General features: G+C 46.3%; 2 protein-coding genes across 2 annotated transcripts; both read left to right on the top strand.

Moving 5' to 3' along the window:
- The first annotated feature begins 8 nt into the window (after window positions 1-8).
- Window positions 9-12,247, top strand: galns (galactosamine (N-acetyl)-6-sulfatase). The gene is made up of 14 exons (XM_085907481.1): window positions 9-170; window positions 331-454; window positions 566-640; window positions 765-867; window positions 1,297-1,440; window positions 1,960-2,026; window positions 2,229-2,356; window positions 2,431-2,570; window positions 2,630-2,733; window positions 5,421-5,563; window positions 5,640-5,742; window positions 8,075-8,196; window positions 11,204-11,321; window positions 11,920-12,247. Exons 1-14 carry the CDS (start codon window positions 63-65, stop codon window positions 12,004-12,006), a joined length of 1,566 nt encoding a protein of 521 aa, XP_085763607.1. The 5' UTR covers window positions 9-62; the 3' UTR covers window positions 12,007-12,247.
- Window positions 12,248-12,388: 141 nt separating this feature from the next.
- LOC147059704 (CKLF-like MARVEL transmembrane domain-containing protein 3) lies at window positions 12,389-16,514 on the top strand. The gene is made up of 5 exons (XM_085907483.1): window positions 12,389-12,966; window positions 14,729-14,884; window positions 14,961-15,056; window positions 15,127-15,244; window positions 15,347-16,514. Exons 1-5 carry the CDS (start codon window positions 12,616-12,618, stop codon window positions 15,373-15,375), a joined length of 750 nt encoding a protein of 249 aa, XP_085763609.1. The 5' UTR covers window positions 12,389-12,615; the 3' UTR covers window positions 15,376-16,514.
- The last annotated feature ends 1,413 nt before the right edge of the window (window positions 16,515-17,927 follow it).

Here is a 17,927-nt window from a genome sequence, read left to right as displayed (position 1 = left end):
CCTGAAGAAAACCAAAGCGGACTTCCTGAAAGTTGGTGCTGATCGCCATTGCGGTGTTTGTTATGTCTGGTCCAGTTTTATCTTTGTTGTGTGCATTAACATGTGTTTCCTGGGCCGAAAAGCTCTTTGATGCGTCGCCACCAAACATTATCATTCTGCTTATGGATGACGTGAGTTTTATATACTCTCCTCGTTTAAATCCGGATATCATGTGTTTGTTTTTATCCGGAAGTGAGTCAAGCAGCACATGACAATACTCCAATCTGGTTTTCTTATATGGCTTTTACTACACGGTGTAAAATGATGTACTTGTCTCCTTCCCCGAATCAGATGGGCTGGGGGGACCTGGGCGTTTTGGGCCAGCCCTCCAAAGAGACTCCTAACCTGGATGCCATGGCTGCACAGGGCATGCTTCTGCCAAACTTCTACACTGCCAACCCTTTATGTTCGCCCTGTGAGTGATCAGACTTGCTGTTATTTTATTTAAAAAAAAAAAAAAAAGACTTCTTTCCTGTCACCTTGTAAAACCTTTAAAAATATTCCCTCCCTCTCACCTTTCACACAGCCAGAGCTGCACTACTCACAGGGAGGCTACCTGTCCGAAATGGCTTCTACACCACTAATGGCCATGCCAGAAACGGTGAAACCCACAAAAAAAAGATCCTCAACGCTGCCAAATAAGCAGCTGCAAATCCCTTCAAGTCATTTTGTTCATCTCTTGCCTGCTAATATCACACAGACTAAATAGCGGACCTCTTTTGCAGCATACACACCACAGGAGATTGTGGGAGGAATCTCCCGGGATGAGATTCTGTTACCTCAGATGCTGAAAAAGAAAGGCTACATCAGCAAGATCGTTGGGAAATGGTGAGTGCCTCTTGATTTCTCAATGTACTTTCAAAATGCAATCTTCTCAAAAGGAAAATCTGCACGCGCAATCTTTTCTAAATATGACAGATGTGGAGTGCTTTTGTAAAGAAGAGTTGGAAAAACCAAAAATACTGTATTAAGTTGTTCCATGATGACTCATAACCAAAAGGACAGAATGTTATCGAGCGCTCTATTGCCACCAAGTATTCATCTTAGAGCGGACATGTTTTCCCCATTAGACAATTATATCAAGTTATTCCTATTCCACATTTTCTGAATCCACAAATTCACTGTAGAACCGAATAATGTGTCAGCGGCTCAAAGTGCACCTTTTACTCAAGTGAATGGAATCGAATCCCTGACTTGAAATCAGAGCGATGTGCAAAATATGTGACGGAGTGGACGCCGCACTTTACTTCGTGCCAGGCATCTGGGCCACAGAGAGCAGTACCTCCCCCTGAAGAATGGATTCGACGAGTGGTTCGGTGCCCCCAACTGCCATTTCGGGCCCTACAACAACAGCGGGCGACCCAACATCCCCGTCTACAACAACTCGGAGATGGTCGGCAGGTACGTGAGTAAGACCAGCATCTGGTGCCGCCTGCATTTGTGGTTTCCCGTAAAAACAGCCATCTGTGTGTTTGGGCTCACTGCTACCGGCAGTCGGCTGTGTTTTTTATTTTTTTTTGCTTAGCCGGGAGTTTAATCGGCGCAGGTTGGACACGAAAAGATTTCCAAAGAGGGACACTCACGAGAGGCCTCCAGAGACGGCAGATTGTGTTTATGAGGAGAGCTTAGAGATGGCCACTTCCTCGCCTCGCCTCGCCGCACCTCTGCAACATCTTAGTGGTCCCTCCCGCTTAGCTCTGCAGAGACTTGGCAAATTTGGCAAACCTCGTCACAGTTTTTACCTGGGAAATTTCCACGGTCTCGCGATTTAACCTACGCTACATTTGTTCGGTTTAAGATCGGATTTGAATGCTAGCGAGTGGTTAGCACGCGTGTCTGGCTGTTTTGAGCTTTGAGATTGAAGCTCACTTCCTGTGTGGAGTTTGCTCGTCTGTCTAATCACGTGGACTTGTTTTCCAGATACTACGAGGAGTTTAAAATCGACAGAAAGACGGGAGAGTCCAATCTCACGCAGATATACTTGCAGGTGACTTCACAGTTTGCAAACGTTTGTCAACAGTTTTTCTTGTTTTTATAATTGCAAGGAAATCTTAGACGTGCAATATTTCAATGTGATACCTACTTCGAGAATAGCAATTGAATGGGAAATATGAACAAATATTAAAAGCCCCGCTCGTCAGCCCCCCCCCCCCTGACAATGTTCCCGCTCGCGTTTCCCTGTTCAACAGGAAGGTCTCGACTTCATCCGTCGCCAGAGTCTGGCCCGACAAGCCTTCTTCCTGTACTGGGCCGCTGACGCCACCCACGCCCCCGTCTACGCTTCCAGACGCTTCCTCGGGAAGAGCCGACGAGGCCGGTGCGTTGATCCCGTGGTTTTCCGACCGTCTCGCCGGCTGATTGTTGTTGTTACCAGGACGTGGTGTTTTGTAGGTACGGCGATGCGGTGATGGAGCTGGACTACAGCCTGGGTCGGATCCTGTCCACGCTGAGGAGTCTGGCCATTGAAAACAACACCTTTGTTTTCTTCACCTCAGACAATGGAGCCGCTCTTACGTCCGGCCCCAACGAGAGTAAGCGTCATTGCGTTTTGTCGCTTTTATCGCTCTTTTGATGCCTCGCCATGCTTCAGGTGGCAGTAATGGGCCTTTCCTCTGTGGGAAGGAGACCACTTACGAAGGAGGCATGAGGGAGCCCGCCATCGCCTGGTGGCCCGGACGCATCGCAGCAGGCACGGTGAGTGCGCTTTTGTCATTGAAAGTCCAAAGCCAAAAAAAACAAAAAAACCCGTGCAATCGCTATTCTCAGGGGATGTGAAAAAGTGGAGATAAAAAAAAAGATCATGATTGAAATGATTTCAAATTGCAACCAAGCAAATGTAAAAAAAAAAAATCATAACTGCAAACATTAGCCTTCCTCTGGACCCGTCCAGGTAGCTGTGAGCCGGACCTTCTGCTCTTTTCCCACTTTTGACAAGACTAGAGAGGCGATTGTTTTTGGAGGTGACACCAACACGAGGTTGAAAACAAATGTTATTCTTATGGACCCCACCCAGATGTTTGGTCTCATTTTTTACAATCCGAACATCAATCATCAGAGTGACTCGGCGTGCGCTCGCCTTTGTTCCTTCCTAATGTTCCACCTCTCAACAGGTAGCGTAAAATGTAAATGGAAAGCCGCAGGCAGTGTGCAGTCCTGTAAATCACTATGAGAGCAAATGAATAATTGATTTTCTAATCCTCTGTATTGACTCGCTTGTTATGTTTTGTTTCTTTTGTGCGTTATTTACCACAACGCGTCGCCGCCGCCGCTTGCGCTGCGAGCGCTTCGTCTTGGCTCCGTTGAAGTTGTCGCCGGTCGAGAAAGAAAAGATCAAGTGTATGATTGCGAGCAAAACATTTTATTTTCGGGGGGGGCATGTTTCCTGTCATTTTGCACGGCAATTATTGAGCCACCTCTCTGCGGCAGGCACAAGCTAATTTAACCCCCCACCTACAGCGCCATCCTTTAAGCCGCTGCGTTGCGCAAATGACTTTTAATTGTATTAGGGGCAGCTGTGACATGGGGCTGTGATGCGGAGGGATTTGGCGGCGGCGGAGCGAGCGAGCGAGCGGAGGCTGCAGACGGCGCTAAGCCTTGCCCCCCGGCTCATCTCGTAGGGTTGTGCTGGGGCCTGATAGCGCTACCGAGGAGCGAGGGAGAGGCGGATTGCGAGCGTCTTAAGCAGCTAATCTGTTTGTGTGTTTGCTGAGGTTGGATTGAGCTGTAATGAGGACTCAGTATCTGAATATGCCAGGCGCTGAGGATAAAGAAAAGGGGAGGGGGGGGGGGAAGGAGTACAAGGAAGAAGAAGATATACGTAAAAGAGAAAGGGAAGAGAAACACTCCACTGCCAGGAACATTGTTGTGTGTCATCGTAATTGTCCTTCGCATCAAAGTGCGTCAAAGGCGAAGATGCGTACGCAGTTATTTTTTTGTTGTCTGAGATTTGTTGGGGGGGGGGCGGAGCAGAATGCTGTGTTAAAGGTCTTCCCTCTGGCTGCATCACCGACAGTGATCGGATATATTGCAGCCTGAACATTTAAGAGAGGTCAAGTTTTTTCATATCGATCGCCCTTAATCACAGAAATGAATTCACATATATTTTCCCAGAAAATGTCAATAACAAAAATTGAATTGAGGATCTCAAGGCCCGTCACATCCTAAACTAAATCATAAAGCAAATAATAATAAAAATAAATCATAATAGTCAAGTATAAATAACTCAAATTTGAATAAGTAAAACAATTGTTCCTTAAAGTTGTATCCAAGAGGGTGAAAGGAGGTGTAAGGGAATGAAGGCTTGCAAAGTTCAGCGTCCTTCGCAATTCTGGATGGAACAAGGAAGGAACAAAGACGGAGAGGCGGGTGCGCTGCCCGAACCGTTGCGTAGCGGAGCATCGCCATCCTTTTGGGATGCAGACGCAAGGGCGGCGAGCCTCCTGGGAACCGGACCGGGGGGGACAGATGAGTCAGAGGGGACCCCGCAAAAAAAAAAAAAAAAAATTAACATGTTTGGATATTATTGCAGACTAAATGTCTCTTTTATCCCTTTGCAAGTGTGTGTCCACAAAAAAAAAAAAAGGAAAAAATTGAATCTGGATTTGAACGTGTGATCTGGAATGCATTGCGCCGACGAGTTGTGCGGTTACTGCGCAAGAAAAGTGAATTAATTTCAAATGTGTGTGTGTGTGTGTGTGTGTGTGTGTGTGTGTGTGTGTGTGTGTGTGTGTGTGTGTGTGTGTGTGTGTGTGTGTGTGTGTGTGTGAGCACAGCAGCACATGGGCGTGCAGCTGCAGCGGCCTGATAGCGCTATCTGATTGCGAGCGTGCCGTCTCCCTCCGAGACTCGCTCAGGAGAGAATGGAAGGGAAGATCAAGGATGACAGCGGAAAAATGGCATTTTATCTGAAAATAGTTCAAAGTTTATAAATAAAATAAAGCGGGTTTTTTTTTTTTTTTTCCCTGTGGGACTGGGAGAAGGAGATAAAAAAAATAAATAAAAAAAAAACAGCCCTCGCTGTCTCCAGATGCTTCCTTGCCCAGCCGGGCTGCGTCCTCTCCCTACTTGCTTTACTCGACTTTCTTCTCAAGCATTTAAAAAGATGCACGTTCCCCCCCCACCCCCCTCCCCCATACAAAAACCTGCGGAAGGAGATTAGGTCCACTGAAGAAACGCACCCACCCCTTTGGCAATCTGTGTTCACACACACACACACACGATCACAAACGTCCGTGTTGCCTTTAATGATCAAATCCCACATAACGAGCGGGTTTGTGCTATTCCTCAAGTGTGACATTGTTGATTTGTGATTTTCACTGGCGCTGGCTCCAACCGGCACTTCCGACGTCACTGAGATCCAACTGATGTTTTGCTTTTCAAAGGTCAATTTCCAGCTCTCCAATGTAATGGACCTGTACACCACAAGTTTATCCCTAGCTGGCATCAGCCCGCCCGATGATCGAGCCCTGGATGGATTGGACCTGACGCCGGTTCTCCTCAACAGCTCGCAAGCGTCGCAAAACAGGTAAAGGTCATCAAACAGTTCCGGTTCGTTTAGCATTGGCGTTCCCACCCGCTCGTGATACGTCCTCTTCCAACAGGCCCATCTTCTATTACCGTGGCAACCAATTGATGGCGCTCAGGCTTGGCCAGTACAAGGCCCACTACTGGACCTGGACCAACTCGTTGGATGAGTTCAAAAAGGTGAGAGAACCAGTGAGTTGCTAAGCCCGGTGTCTAATCGGTGACCTCTGACCTCACAAATGACAAAGAGTCCAAATCCTTCCAGAAGAGTTAATGGGGTTTAATGGCCATCCGTCCAAATACTTTTGTCCAAACGGTAGAGCGCAATCAGAACGCCCTTTGCGGCTTTCTCTGCTGGCGTTGCGCTGGAAAGGGCTCATCAGTCGACTGCTGCGTACACGGCGGCGTAATGAATATTAATGAGGAGCCCCCAAATCAGCAAACTTGCATCATTCATCAGCCGCTCCACTTGTTTGTTGCAGCTCCAGTGGAGAATTCCCTCTTTGTAATTTACATAGCAACATTTCCCGCTGCGAAGTACTTCTTCTTTTTGCGACGCCGGCTAGACGGGAAGGGGGGGGGGGGAGTCAGTTCCAACTTTGTGCCGCTTCTATGTATCGGGAGGAATATGAAATGGGAATGTTTGAGAAGCGACACGCTTTGCTAGCTTTTCTCTAAATGTCCATGTGAGCTCCTCCCTCCTTCCTTCCTTCACTTTGCTTTATGCCCCATCGGTCGCTTAAATTGCTCTCTCCTTCAGGGCCGCTGAATCAATAGCAACCTCTTTTATCATCTCATGTGAACTCAAGTGGAACTTCACAAATAATGGTGTCTGATTGCCTGCTAGTTGCTTATTGATTCCTGTGAGTACATGAGAGAGAGAGGGAGGGAGGACAAGAGAAAGCTTTTGCATGTATTTGGGCTTTGAGGGAGCTCCCACAAAAGCCGCTGCTTTTGCTATCGATAGAAAATGCTTAAACTGTTCATGCAACACGTCACGCGCTTGATAAACACACAGAAACAGATTGCGGGACTTCCATTGACTTCAAGTTGGAGCAAATACAGCAGATTTTTGCTTTCATATCATGGCAATTTCCCTGGCGCTACTTTGTTATAATTGAGCTTTTCATCCCGCGTGGTGAAAAATAAACAAGGGTGTGTGTGTGTGTGTTTGTTTGCGTGTGTGACGACATTACGGGTTAATAGCAGGAGGGACCGTGCCGTGTGTTCATGCCGCTTTTGGCAGGCGCCCGTCAAACACTCTGCAGGCGTTGTGCTGGTGTTAATAATTCAAAATACTTTTGTTTTGCTAACTTGCTAGCCGCTAAGCCAGGTACTCATACAAGCTGGCAAATTATTTTTCAAGAGAAAAATGACTGCCGGCAGCTGGACACAATTTGCTTTACCCACTGATGACTTTTTAACGTACCATTTGCTAATGTGCTGTTGAAGCTAGCAAAAGCATTAGCATAGTTTAAGCTAGCAAAAGCACTAGCCTGTTATATTTCTGATGTCACTTTCTCGAAGAGAACTAAATCTATGGGAGGAGATGTTTCTGTAATATTAATAAGAACTGTTGTCTGCCCGCCCATTTTATATATATATATTTTTTTACAAACCAAAAACATGATTCAGAAAACGCTAATAAAGATTCCAATATTCCCGTCGAGGGATGGGTGAAATGGGCAAAAATTGGAAAATACCCAAAAGTCAATTGTCTGTTGTGATACCTTGTGCATATTTTCGGGGGAGGGGTGCGCCACGGCCAACACCCTTCTCTCCGCCACTGAATATGCTCTTCACATGGCTTGTGCCAACTATTTCTTGTTTTTTTTTTTGTGCTGGCTGCCCGCTGTTTCTCTGATGCCCCTGCAGCTGAGCACTGCTTGAGTTTGAAATCAACCTCTTTTTGCTCTTCATATCATTCCCGTCCTCGGAGAGACGCCAGTACAAGAGGCAGAGAGCTCCACGCACCAGGCCTGCCTCCCTCCTCTGGGATGAGCTCTCTTTCTTCCTTTTCTGCATTTCTGAGTTCTCGCCTTTCAAAGGCGAGAGCGGTCGGGATCAGACGAGCCTCTGCGGGGCAGCGGGTATCTATCGTTCTCCCTCGCCGCGCTCTTCAATATGTATTTGGAGGTGTCATCTCAGAGGGGGGGCGGGCGCCAACGCTGCCTTACAGATGAAAGCTTTTTCAATTTTACTTGCGCTTAGCCCAAAAAGTGAATGTGTGTGTTTTTGGAAGAAAGAGGCCCATCTCCGGCCGGGGGGTTTCTGAACAAGTGTGTGTGTGTGACTCAATCACGTCGCCTGCCAAAGTGCAGCCGGAGAAATGAAGGAATCACAAAAAGAGACATTTGGGACAAAACACTGTGTGCATCTTCTACGTGGTCATTGTTGTGGAACGAGCATGTTTTTTTTTTTAATTTTGCATCATGCAAATGTCTTTTTTTTTTCTCAACCTCCCATTTGAATGGGGTGTGTCGACTTGTGATCATTGACTGCTCTCTTTCAGGGCGTGAACTTCTGTCCGGGTCAGGAGGTCCCGGGTGTGACCACGCACGAGCAAAAGGAGCACACGATGCAGCCTCTCATTTTCCACCTGGGTCGAGATCCCGGGGAGAAGTTCCCTCTCAGGTCAGTGGTTTGCATTTCGTTGTGGGCGAGATGAGCAAAACAAAGAAACGTGGCGGGCCAATGATGTCATGGCGTTTGCCTGCGACTAGCATGGCGGAATGGTGATGAGATCAATGTGGATTCAGTGGCAGAAGAAGGCGGGATTGATCTGCTCAGCCAGGCAGCGTGTGCCTGATTGCACTCTTGTCTTTGTGATTGCAAACAGCCCTCTCCCAGATCTCCCAGTGTGTCACGCACGCCACTGCAGGTTAAAATTGAGCCAGGGTGCTGTTTAATAGGCTTGGGTGTATTTTGGATGAGGGTGGCAACACACTTGTTGATGGAGTCATCAAAAGGTGAATTGAAGTTCAATTCCATGTCTGGAAGGAACGTCAGTCAATTCAAAACCCTTAGTTTACTAGACAATCCTTAAGTGACTTTTTTTTTTCCCAACCTTGACGACTACTTCATTTATTTCAAATAATGCTAAAACTGAGCATAAAAATTGAATAAAATGGTTGTTGTTTTTTAGAAAAAAAAAAAAAAAAAGTTAAACGAACAAACCAGTTATGAAAAAAGAATCCAAATAAACTAAAGTCAAAAACAAAATCTAATGATGGGCAAATGAAGCTTCAAATTTGCTTCATGAACCAGTTTGTGTATTTTTCGGTCAAAGACGACCGAGCTGAGTGAATATGTGAAGGATGATCAATTCTTTCTGCTTCAGATTCTTCATCTGCTGTTTGTCTCGCTCTCTTTCTCTCTCCAAAATGAGATTGGATGATAAAATATTCATTTCTGTACTGGCACAGTCTACTCGAAAGAAGAAGAAGAAGAAAAAAAAAGCTCAACTAATGCGCATGGAAGATAAAATGCAGGCACGACTTCCATGTTGTAAGGCCGCGCCCGCGTCTCCACCGTTTTACGTCCACTCTCATCTCTCCGTTTCCCATGCGCCACTTGGCTTCTCAGTGGCTTCTCCTCTGCATCCAGCGTCCTTTTTAAGTGTGTGCTCCTGGGCTCCCGCAGCTGGAGCCACTGCCAGGCTGCCATTAATCTCTGCCTGCACCTAAAGAGCCACTTAAGATGATGCAGCGCCTGTCTGCACACATGCCTTCACTCGTGTCGCACTCCCAAACATGCAAACTAGAATCTGGCAACTTTCCGCACTGTTGAGGGGTCAGCCAAAATTAAGCGCCGACTCCCGACTGGAGCACGGCAGCCCTCCGAGATGCGTTTGGCGGGATGACCCCAGGCTTCCAGGTTAACACATCCAGAGCGTGACGCTGCAGGCACACCCTCTCCGTCTGGCATCATCTGCTCCCTACCAACCACCCTGTCCCCAATCAATAGTCCTCACCCAAGTGCTCCATTTCCACTGGGGGTGTTAGAGGGAGGGGTTAGGCAGGACACATGCATTTGATTGTCTCCTCAATTCCCCCTCCGTCTGCCACTGTGTTCTTGATTGTGTGTGTGTGTGTGTTCCAGAAATAGTGTTATGAATCAGTAATCGGCATGGCGACACACCTGAGCAATGCCCCTGCCCCTCTTGGGTGCCATAAATTATAAATCAAAAGAGTCCATTTGCATACAGCCTGCTTATTATTCCGCACTTTGCCCGTGCACCAGTAAGCTAAGGCTTATAGTCATGCTAATGAGTCGCGCTAGCTGACGGTGGCTTTTCATTATTTGTTTGCGCCAGAGACAAAAACAAATGATATAATTAGATTTGGATGCGGCGCTTTGCTCAAATACGATTAACCGAGCGCCGACGCCACAATGGCAAAGTTTGCGCTTTGGCGGAGGCCGCCGCCACTGCCGCCGCCGCCGCCGCGCTTGGCTCGCCGACCCAACACTTGCTGGCATTTTATGAAGTCGCTCCGCCGCTTATCGCAAAAATGAATCTACAGCGCGGAGAGCAGGGGAATGACTGATGGGAATCAGCAGGAGCAGCACAATTTGTGATTTCAGATAACCGCGGCAAATTTCCTCTGCTTTTTTAACCGAGAGGTGTAATCATCCCCCCTCCCCGGCGAGGGTCACAGTCGTTAGCTGATGACAAACGTGGAGCCAGAGCGAGAGAGACTAATTGCAGTCGGCGCGCTACCGCTCCTCTAATTGCGCAAGCAGAGTCCAAAGCCGAGAAGATGGAGGAGGAGGAGGAGGAGGAGGAAGGGAGCAGGTGCCGGCCGATGGAGGAAGGAAACCTCGCCGCCCTGCGGGAGATCCGACCGATGGGAGGGGAGGGGAGGTGTGAGCTGGACAGGGCCCGGGGTTATTACTCTAATTGACACTTCACCTCACAGGCACGCACGCCCGCGGTCCCCGGGGGCCAATCAGAAAGCGGGGCTTGTCGCGAGGGGACGACACGGGCCCGGCACAGGTGCTGGCGGCGAGTGTATCAGGGGTGTAATTGCACTGCTGATATTTGTCTAGCCGCGTGTCACGCCACCAGAAGCCAGCCGGCTTCCCCCAACACGCGCACAGACCATTAACCCTACAGGTCCTATTGAAAGCGGCGTTCCTTTGAAAGCCTCCGGGGGGCTCTGTGTTTTACACACTGAATATAATCACGCGCAGAGGTGTGGGGGCCCACTGCAGTCCAACAGCAGTAATTGAGAGACGGAGGGATAGTTCCACAACCACCCCGCTGAGAGGCCTTTCCCACGGGGTGTGTGTGTGTGTGTTTGTGCTTGAAAGCTGCACTGGGGCCCCTCTCTCAGATAATGAGTTAAGCTCGGCCGTCACGGCGGCGTTTCATCACGCCGTACGCCGGGGCCCGCTCTTTCACTCGCAGCGCAAAGCCACAACCGACCCAGAGATTATGTTCTGCGTGTGCCTTTTGAATTCCTCGCAAGCGAAGTCTTGGCAGAGTCAATTAGTAGATGTCGGCAAACACGGCCTTCGGGCTAATAAAAGCTTGATTCTCCCCCCCCGCTTTATCAAGATATTCCACGTCTTGTGCTTTAAAGACGAGAAATAAATGGAGGTGGAGATTGTTCATTTCAGTGCGGTGTGTATCCGGCAGTGTGCTGTCAGAGGAATACCAGGATGCACTCGGCCGTATCTCGCCAGTTGTGGAGCAACACAAGAAGACGCTGGTTGCGGGCATCCCCCAGCTCAACATGTGTGACCTTGCCGTCATGGTAAGTTGGGCTCTGCTTTCATTACGTACATGGAAGAATCACTGCAACATTTCAAGAAAGACACTCTTGGAAAATGTTTTTTTTTTATCTTCCAACTCAATACTGTGCAAAATAGTATGCACAAAACAGAACACTTTTTTTAAAGTGGAAAATAAATAGATTGAAGGATTAGAAAAATGGTGCAAAGTATGAATGACCTACCTGCCGACCCTAAATATTAATTGGTATGAATGTGATGCCAGCAAGATATTCTCTTCACAGTGAATGTTTTCCTTACATTTATTTGTTAATAAAATAAATAAATAGATAAATAGATAAATAAATAAATAACTAACGTACAGTTTTTAAATTCACTCGATCTATTGTGGACAAATAACAGCAAGCGTTTTGCTCCTCTTGCAGCGCTTAAGAACGTCAACATCCGATTCGTTTGTGACATACTACTGCCCTCTTGTGGCGAATTGATTAAATGCAAGTGCCGTGAAAACGAATAGTGAGGTGGCGACTTGCAATCAATTCATTCCATACTTGGATTGTTTGGTAGTGAGCGAAATGTTTTCCGAGTTCTCTTGTTTGAATGACATGTACTGTGTTCCAGAATTGGGCCCCAGCCGGCTGTGAAAAGTTAGGAAAGTGTCTCGACGTGCCCAAGTCGTCTCCGTGGAAGTGCGAGTGGCCGCACTGAAAAAAAAGCAGGAAGCCAAACTGGATCATGTGACGAGACCATTTTTGGAAGTCTTTCTAAACGTGCTCCTTTGCTAAAAGTCTCATGTGCGGCACTATTGTGTTGTTTTTGTTTTTCCCAATGTACAAAAGTTTGAATGTGATCAGTCCCCAAAATTCATTTGCATAATTGCACAATTGTTGATGCCATGCTTTCCAAATACAGTTTCAATGTGTCAAGCCGTGCAATTGTCCTTCAAAATGAATTTTGCTTGCAGTCATAGGAAAGCTGCAAGCAACATTTTCCATCATGTCTGGCATCATGAGAGAAGGCGTGTTGCCATCTGATCCACTTGGAGAAAGTTCTGAATTTGTGGCGAGCGAGGTCAGAGAGCGACTTCCTCTTTACGGTGCTCAGCCCACATTATGGGGCAAGATCCTGCGAGAACATTCCACAGATGAGCCTTGTGCATATTGTCCAGCTGCGCATATTTTCTTTCCACTTTTTTTCAACAAGCCAAGAAGTGAAAGCAGACTCCTAGAAAAGAAAATAGAATGAACAGACAGAAAGAAACCAGCAATCGCACATCATGTGCTCACTTTTTTTCATTGATCTCAAAAGTTGTGAGTTATGATAGTAGAGACTTGGCTGTGCGCGTGCACGCGTGCATGCGACTTTTGGAGGGTTGTCCTCCGCTTGCTTCACATCTTCACATCTGGCCAAACAGATGTTGCTGAGCCCGTTGTGCTTCCGCGCTGTCATTGTTTCCGCTTCCAGCCCAGAGTAGCCTCGGTCAAGCTCTGTCCTCCTTCTTTTTTATTTTTTTGCCTCTTTCACTTGTGTCCGTCCGCCATGGGAGACCTGGAAGCTCCCGAGTCGAGGCAGCCGAGCCGCAGCGCTAGCTGCAGCGTGCTGCAGTCGGTCCTCCCCAGCAGAGAGTTCGCCTCCTCCAGGAAAGGAATGCTGCTCATCGCTGAAGTGGTAGGAAACTTTTTTTTTTTTTTTTAGGACAGTGGAAATGTGTCACCACGCGCTTTAACACGACTTGAAGGCGAATCTTCGTGCGTCTGCTTGAATGTAGGTCAAGTCGCGAGGCTTCCATTAGTGACGGAGGAGCGACAAAAGTTTTAAAACTCACGCACTCCCCCCAAAATATTTTTCATCGCATCCCTTTAACCTTGATTAAATGGTACGCCGAAGATTTTCATTCGTCAATATAATCAGCTGAATGTGTAGCAATAAGTAAATAAAAAAAAAAGGCCGTGCATTTTCTACAAAAATCGATTTGAAGTGGTTTTCAATCTGTGGGGCGCGGAATATTCAGGGACGCTTCGATTTGAAAGTGGAGGGATTTGATTTCCGTTCAGGACGATATGGCGGATTAGGGTTAGATTACTTTATTGTTGTAACTTTACATACAGAGAGGGAGATATAAAAAAAAAAAATTATTCAATGATCTAACGTGTTTTTGTCCGTTTGACGCAAACGTGTTAACGTGAACGACTCCATTGTGCTCCTTGCTGGATTTCATCAGACTGAAGGATGCTTTCATTGTTATGTCATCCATTCCTGGTTCATTTCGAAAAGCAAACACTCGGCATCAAAGTAATCGCATTCCACTCACTAGATTAGAACCATGTTTATTGGCAAAGTGTGTTCAAACTTTCAAGGAATTCCACTGCTCGGCATCATTAAACACCCTAAGAACAAAAGCGCTGAGATGGCGCCAGACGCTTTTACGATGAATGAAGGAGTGAACTTGCTCTGTCTGGTAACTCGTCCGAGGTCGACCGACCGGGAGAGGCCGCCTCCCAAATGAGGACGTGTCTGTTGCAAAATGCTAGAAATTGGATGGAGGAATTAAGATCAAGCATTGCGCAATACCAAGCCGGCGTAGCTCCAACCCAGATGCAACATCAGCAATATCATGCGTCATGTGACTTTGAGCTAATGACCACAGAGCGGCCATTGTCTTCCTCGCTTCCATTCCACAACACGAGCAGCGTGTTTGACAAATTGTTGAGGCAGAAGACACAAGACTCAATGTTTACATCTCATCTCCAAGACCATCGAGAAGCAGCCGGCAGCTTCAAACAACTATTCCGTAACAATTGAGTTGAAAACGTTCCTTTTTTGGTGTGAAATCTTTGTGACTCACTCCCAGCCGCTTTTACGAGCTTTTTTCGTACCTGCTCACTCATTCCCGAACTTTGAAGTAGACCGTTTGCCCGCCGTGACGGCCTAAGAGCTCATTTTGAGCGCAGGTTCGGAGAAGTACGACGACATGGACTTGAGCGACGAGACAAGCGTTTCATCCTCAGCACTCTTAGAAATGTTAGCAGTTTAGTTTTCAAATGAGCTACCACGCTAACCAGCCCTAACCCTTAAGTTTGACTCCATTATGGAATGTCTGATGGCGAGTTTTGTCTCGGGAAGCCGTAGTGACAACGAGAGGGAGGAAATAGGCCCGGAGGCGTGGGTGGATAAGCTCCGCCCTTTGTTTCGGCCAAAGTGGACCCGACCTACTTGTGCAGTCACTGATCTGCTAGCCAGATGTGCGTAGCGTCCACATGGACTTTAGCGTTCCGATGTGGATAAAATAAAAACTGACGAGATAGTGATCCATGTCTGGAAGTAAACAGAGTCCATGTGGGTGGGAAGTGACTCACTTTCGAAATAAACAAAGGGTAGAAGGAGGAGAAGTTTAGGAAGAAAAATGAGTCTGACATGGATTGTCTTGCAGGCGCTGTCCTTTGTGGATTTTGTTTGCTTGGCCGCATCCACGGCGGCCGCCTTCGTGACGGTGCCGCTGCTGGAGTTCCTGGCCGCTCTCTTCCTGCTCTTCGCCTACTCCACCAAATTCAACCAGAGGTTTCAAGGCTTCCTGTGGCCTCTGATGGTAACGAGACGCATCTTCGCTCGACGCTTTTACGAAAGAAAGCGGCTGTAACCTTCTCCTCTTTTCCCTCTTGGAGGATTTTATAAGATGCGTGACCGCTGCCATCATCTTTTTTATCATTTCCATCATGGCCGTATCCAAATATACGGACGCTTCCTCCAAAGCTGCCGGGGTAAACGTTCATGATTATTTCCCCTTTTTTTTTTCCCCGGTCTTTATTTCACCTTCTGTCCTCCTGGCAGGTTTTTGGCTTCATCGCTACCATTGCCTTCGCTTTAGATTTTTATCTCATTTTTAACGAGCTGGCCAATTTCCTGAAGCAAGGCGGAGAAACCACCGAGGAGCCTTCCAAACGGCAAGGTATCGGTCTACAACCATCACCACCCGAAATGTCCATCTCAAAAAAGATCATTTGATTTCTCCAGTGCTGATCAAAATTGTAAGTTGTTTTTTGTCTTCCAGATGAATGTTCAGACTCCGACTCGGACTGAGATTGCCCACCATTTGAAGTCCTCGAGCCCAGGAGACTCGACTTTGGCCGCAGCTCGCCGTGGAACATTGAGCTCCAAACGTGAAAACGCCGTCTGTTATTTTGGAGTCTCATGCCAAATGAAGTTTTGAGCATGTGAAGTGTTGACAGATCGATGGAAAAAAAAAAAATTGTTCATCTTTTCCAATATTGTGTAAGAATTTGTTGAAAAGAAACACTACTAAACTACATTTGTAACAAAGCATTCTCATGAATACTCCTTAATATACATACATACATACATACATACATTCATTCATTCATTCATTCATTCATTCATTCATTCATTCATACATACATACATTCATACATACACATACATACATACATACATACATACATACATACATACATACATACATTCATTCATTCATTCATTCATACATACATACATACATACATACATACATACATACATACATACATACATACATACACACACACACACACACACACACACACACATACATACATACATACATACATACATACATACATAGAAAGTGTCACCTTGGAGACGTGATGCAGGTTGGCTGGTTTCAACCATTGTACATTTCTGCTTCATTGTATTTGTTGACTTGACTGCTGCTGTTGGTGTGACTTTTCCAGGTTGTTCTATGACGTTGTTCCTCTTTGTCAAGTGTGTGTGTGTGTGTGTGTGTGTGTGTGTGTGTGTGTGTGTGTGTGTGTGTGTGTGTGTGTGTGTGTGTGTGTGTGTGTGTGTGTGTGTGTGTGTGAATGGGAATGAAACATTGCCAGTGCCTTATGTTGCTGTTTTATTTTTTTGGAACTATATTTCGTTGTGTTTTGTTTGTGTGTGTTTGTGTGTCCTCCCTTCTACTTCCAACTATTGAGGAATAAGGGGTGCAAATAAAGCCACAGTGAATATGTCATCTATAATAATTGATAAGTGATCTTTATATTGGGTTAATGAACACAACTTGCCATTTGTACGAATCACAAATCGGGCGGAAAGCGCCACATATTGTCGTTCTCATGATGTTCTGATGATGTTTGCGTTACTGTGGATGGATCAGGCAATCTTTTTGCCCGCTTTGTCTCACAATCACACACAAATCTACTCAATGTACAACAATAAAGTCACTGGATTTTATTTTTATTGTATATGTGTCTTTTTGTATAAGTAGGCTCTTTTACGAAATAAATGACCTCGTATAAGAAGGCGGTTCATATATATATATATATATATATATATATATATATATATATATATATATATATACACATACATACCCGCCCTCACCCCCACTTTCTGATTGGCTGTTATACTGTGACGTCATTCGGACACTCCATTAGGTACACCGCCATTTTCAGGTGTACCTAATAACAGGCCACTTCATTAGGGAAAAATCATGATCAAACCTTAAATGACAGTGAAAAGTGCCACACCCGCCCTCACCCCCACTTTCTGATTGGCTGTTGGATCTGTGACGTCACACGGACACAAGTGTACCTAGTCACTTCATTAGGGAAAAAGTTTAAGTGAAAGTGAAAAGTGCCACACCCGCCCTCACCCCCACTTTCTGATTGGCTGTTGGATCAGTGACGTCACTCGGACACTCCATTAGGTACACTGCCATTTTCAGGTGTACCTAATCACAGGCCACTTCATTAGGGAAAAATCATGGTCAAAATTTAAATGAAAGTGAAAAGTGCCACACCCAAACAACCCCCCCCTTTCTGATTGGCTGTTTGATCTGTGACGTCACAAGGACACTCCATTAGGTACACCGCCATTTTCAGGTGTACCTAATCACAGGCCACTTCATTAGGGAAAAATCATGGTCAAAATTTAAATGAAAGTGAAAAGTGCCACACCCAAACAACCCCCCACTTTCTGATTGGCTGTTTGATCTGTGACGTCACAAGGACACTCCATTAGGTACACCGCCATTTTCAGGTGTACCTAATCACAGGCCACTTCATTAGGGAAAAATCATGGTCAAAATTTAAATGAAAGTGAAAAGTGCCACACCCAAACAACCCCCCACTTTCTGATTGGCTGGTTGATCTGTGACGTCACAAGGACACTCCATTAGGTACACCGCCATTTTCAGGTGTACCTAATCACAGGCCACTTCATTAGGGAAAAATCATGGTCAAAATTTAAATGAAAGTGAAAAGTGCCACACCCAAACAACCCCCCACTTTCTGATTGGCTGGTTGATCCGTGACGTCACAAGGACACTCCATTAGGTACACCGCCATTTTCAGGTGTACCTAATCACAGGCCACTTCATTAGGGAAAAATCATGGTCAAAATTTAAATGAAAGTGAAAAGTGCCACACCCAAACAACCCCCCACTTTCTGATTGGCTGGTTGATCTGTGACGTCACAAGGACAGTCCATTAGGTACACCGCCATTTTCAGGTGTACCTAATCACAGGCCACTTCATTAGGGAAAAATCATTGTCAAAATTTAAATGAAAGTGAAAAGTGCCACACCCAAACAACCCCCCACTTTCTGATTGGCTGGTTGATCTGTGACGTCA

Source organism: Syngnathus leptorhynchus, chromosome 3, assembly GCF_054491065.1.
Source record: "Syngnathus leptorhynchus isolate UIUO chromosome 3, UIUO_Slep, whole genome shotgun sequence".
In the NCBI taxonomy this organism is placed as follows: domain Eukaryota; kingdom Metazoa; phylum Chordata; class Actinopteri; order Syngnathiformes; family Syngnathidae; genus Syngnathus; species Syngnathus leptorhynchus.
This window is presented reverse-complemented; position numbering and strand designations above follow the sequence as displayed.

Coding starts and splice junctions, on each gene's coding strand:
- galns (XM_085907481.1), top strand. CDS start 63: ATGTCTGGTCCAGTTTTATCTTTGTTGTGTGCATTAACATGTGTTTCC. Junction 2,027..2,228: donor TCACGCAGATATACTTGCAG/GTGACTTCACAG, acceptor CCTGTTCAACAG/GAAGGTCTCGACTTCATCCG. Junction 2,357..2,430: donor GGGAAGAGCCGACGAGGCCG/GTGCGTTGATCC, acceptor GGTGTTTTGTAG/GTACGGCGATGCGGTGATGG.
- LOC147059704 (XM_085907483.1), top strand. CDS start 12,616: ATGATAGTAGAGACTTGGCTGTGCGCGTGCACGCGTGCATGCGACTTT. Junction 15,057..15,126: donor CTTCCTCCAAAGCTGCCGGG/GTAAACGTTCAT, acceptor TCCTCCTGGCAG/GTTTTTGGCTTCATCGCTAC. Junction 15,245..15,346: donor GGAGCCTTCCAAACGGCAAG/GTATCGGTCTAC, acceptor TTTGTCTTCCAG/ATGAATGTTCAGACTCCGAC.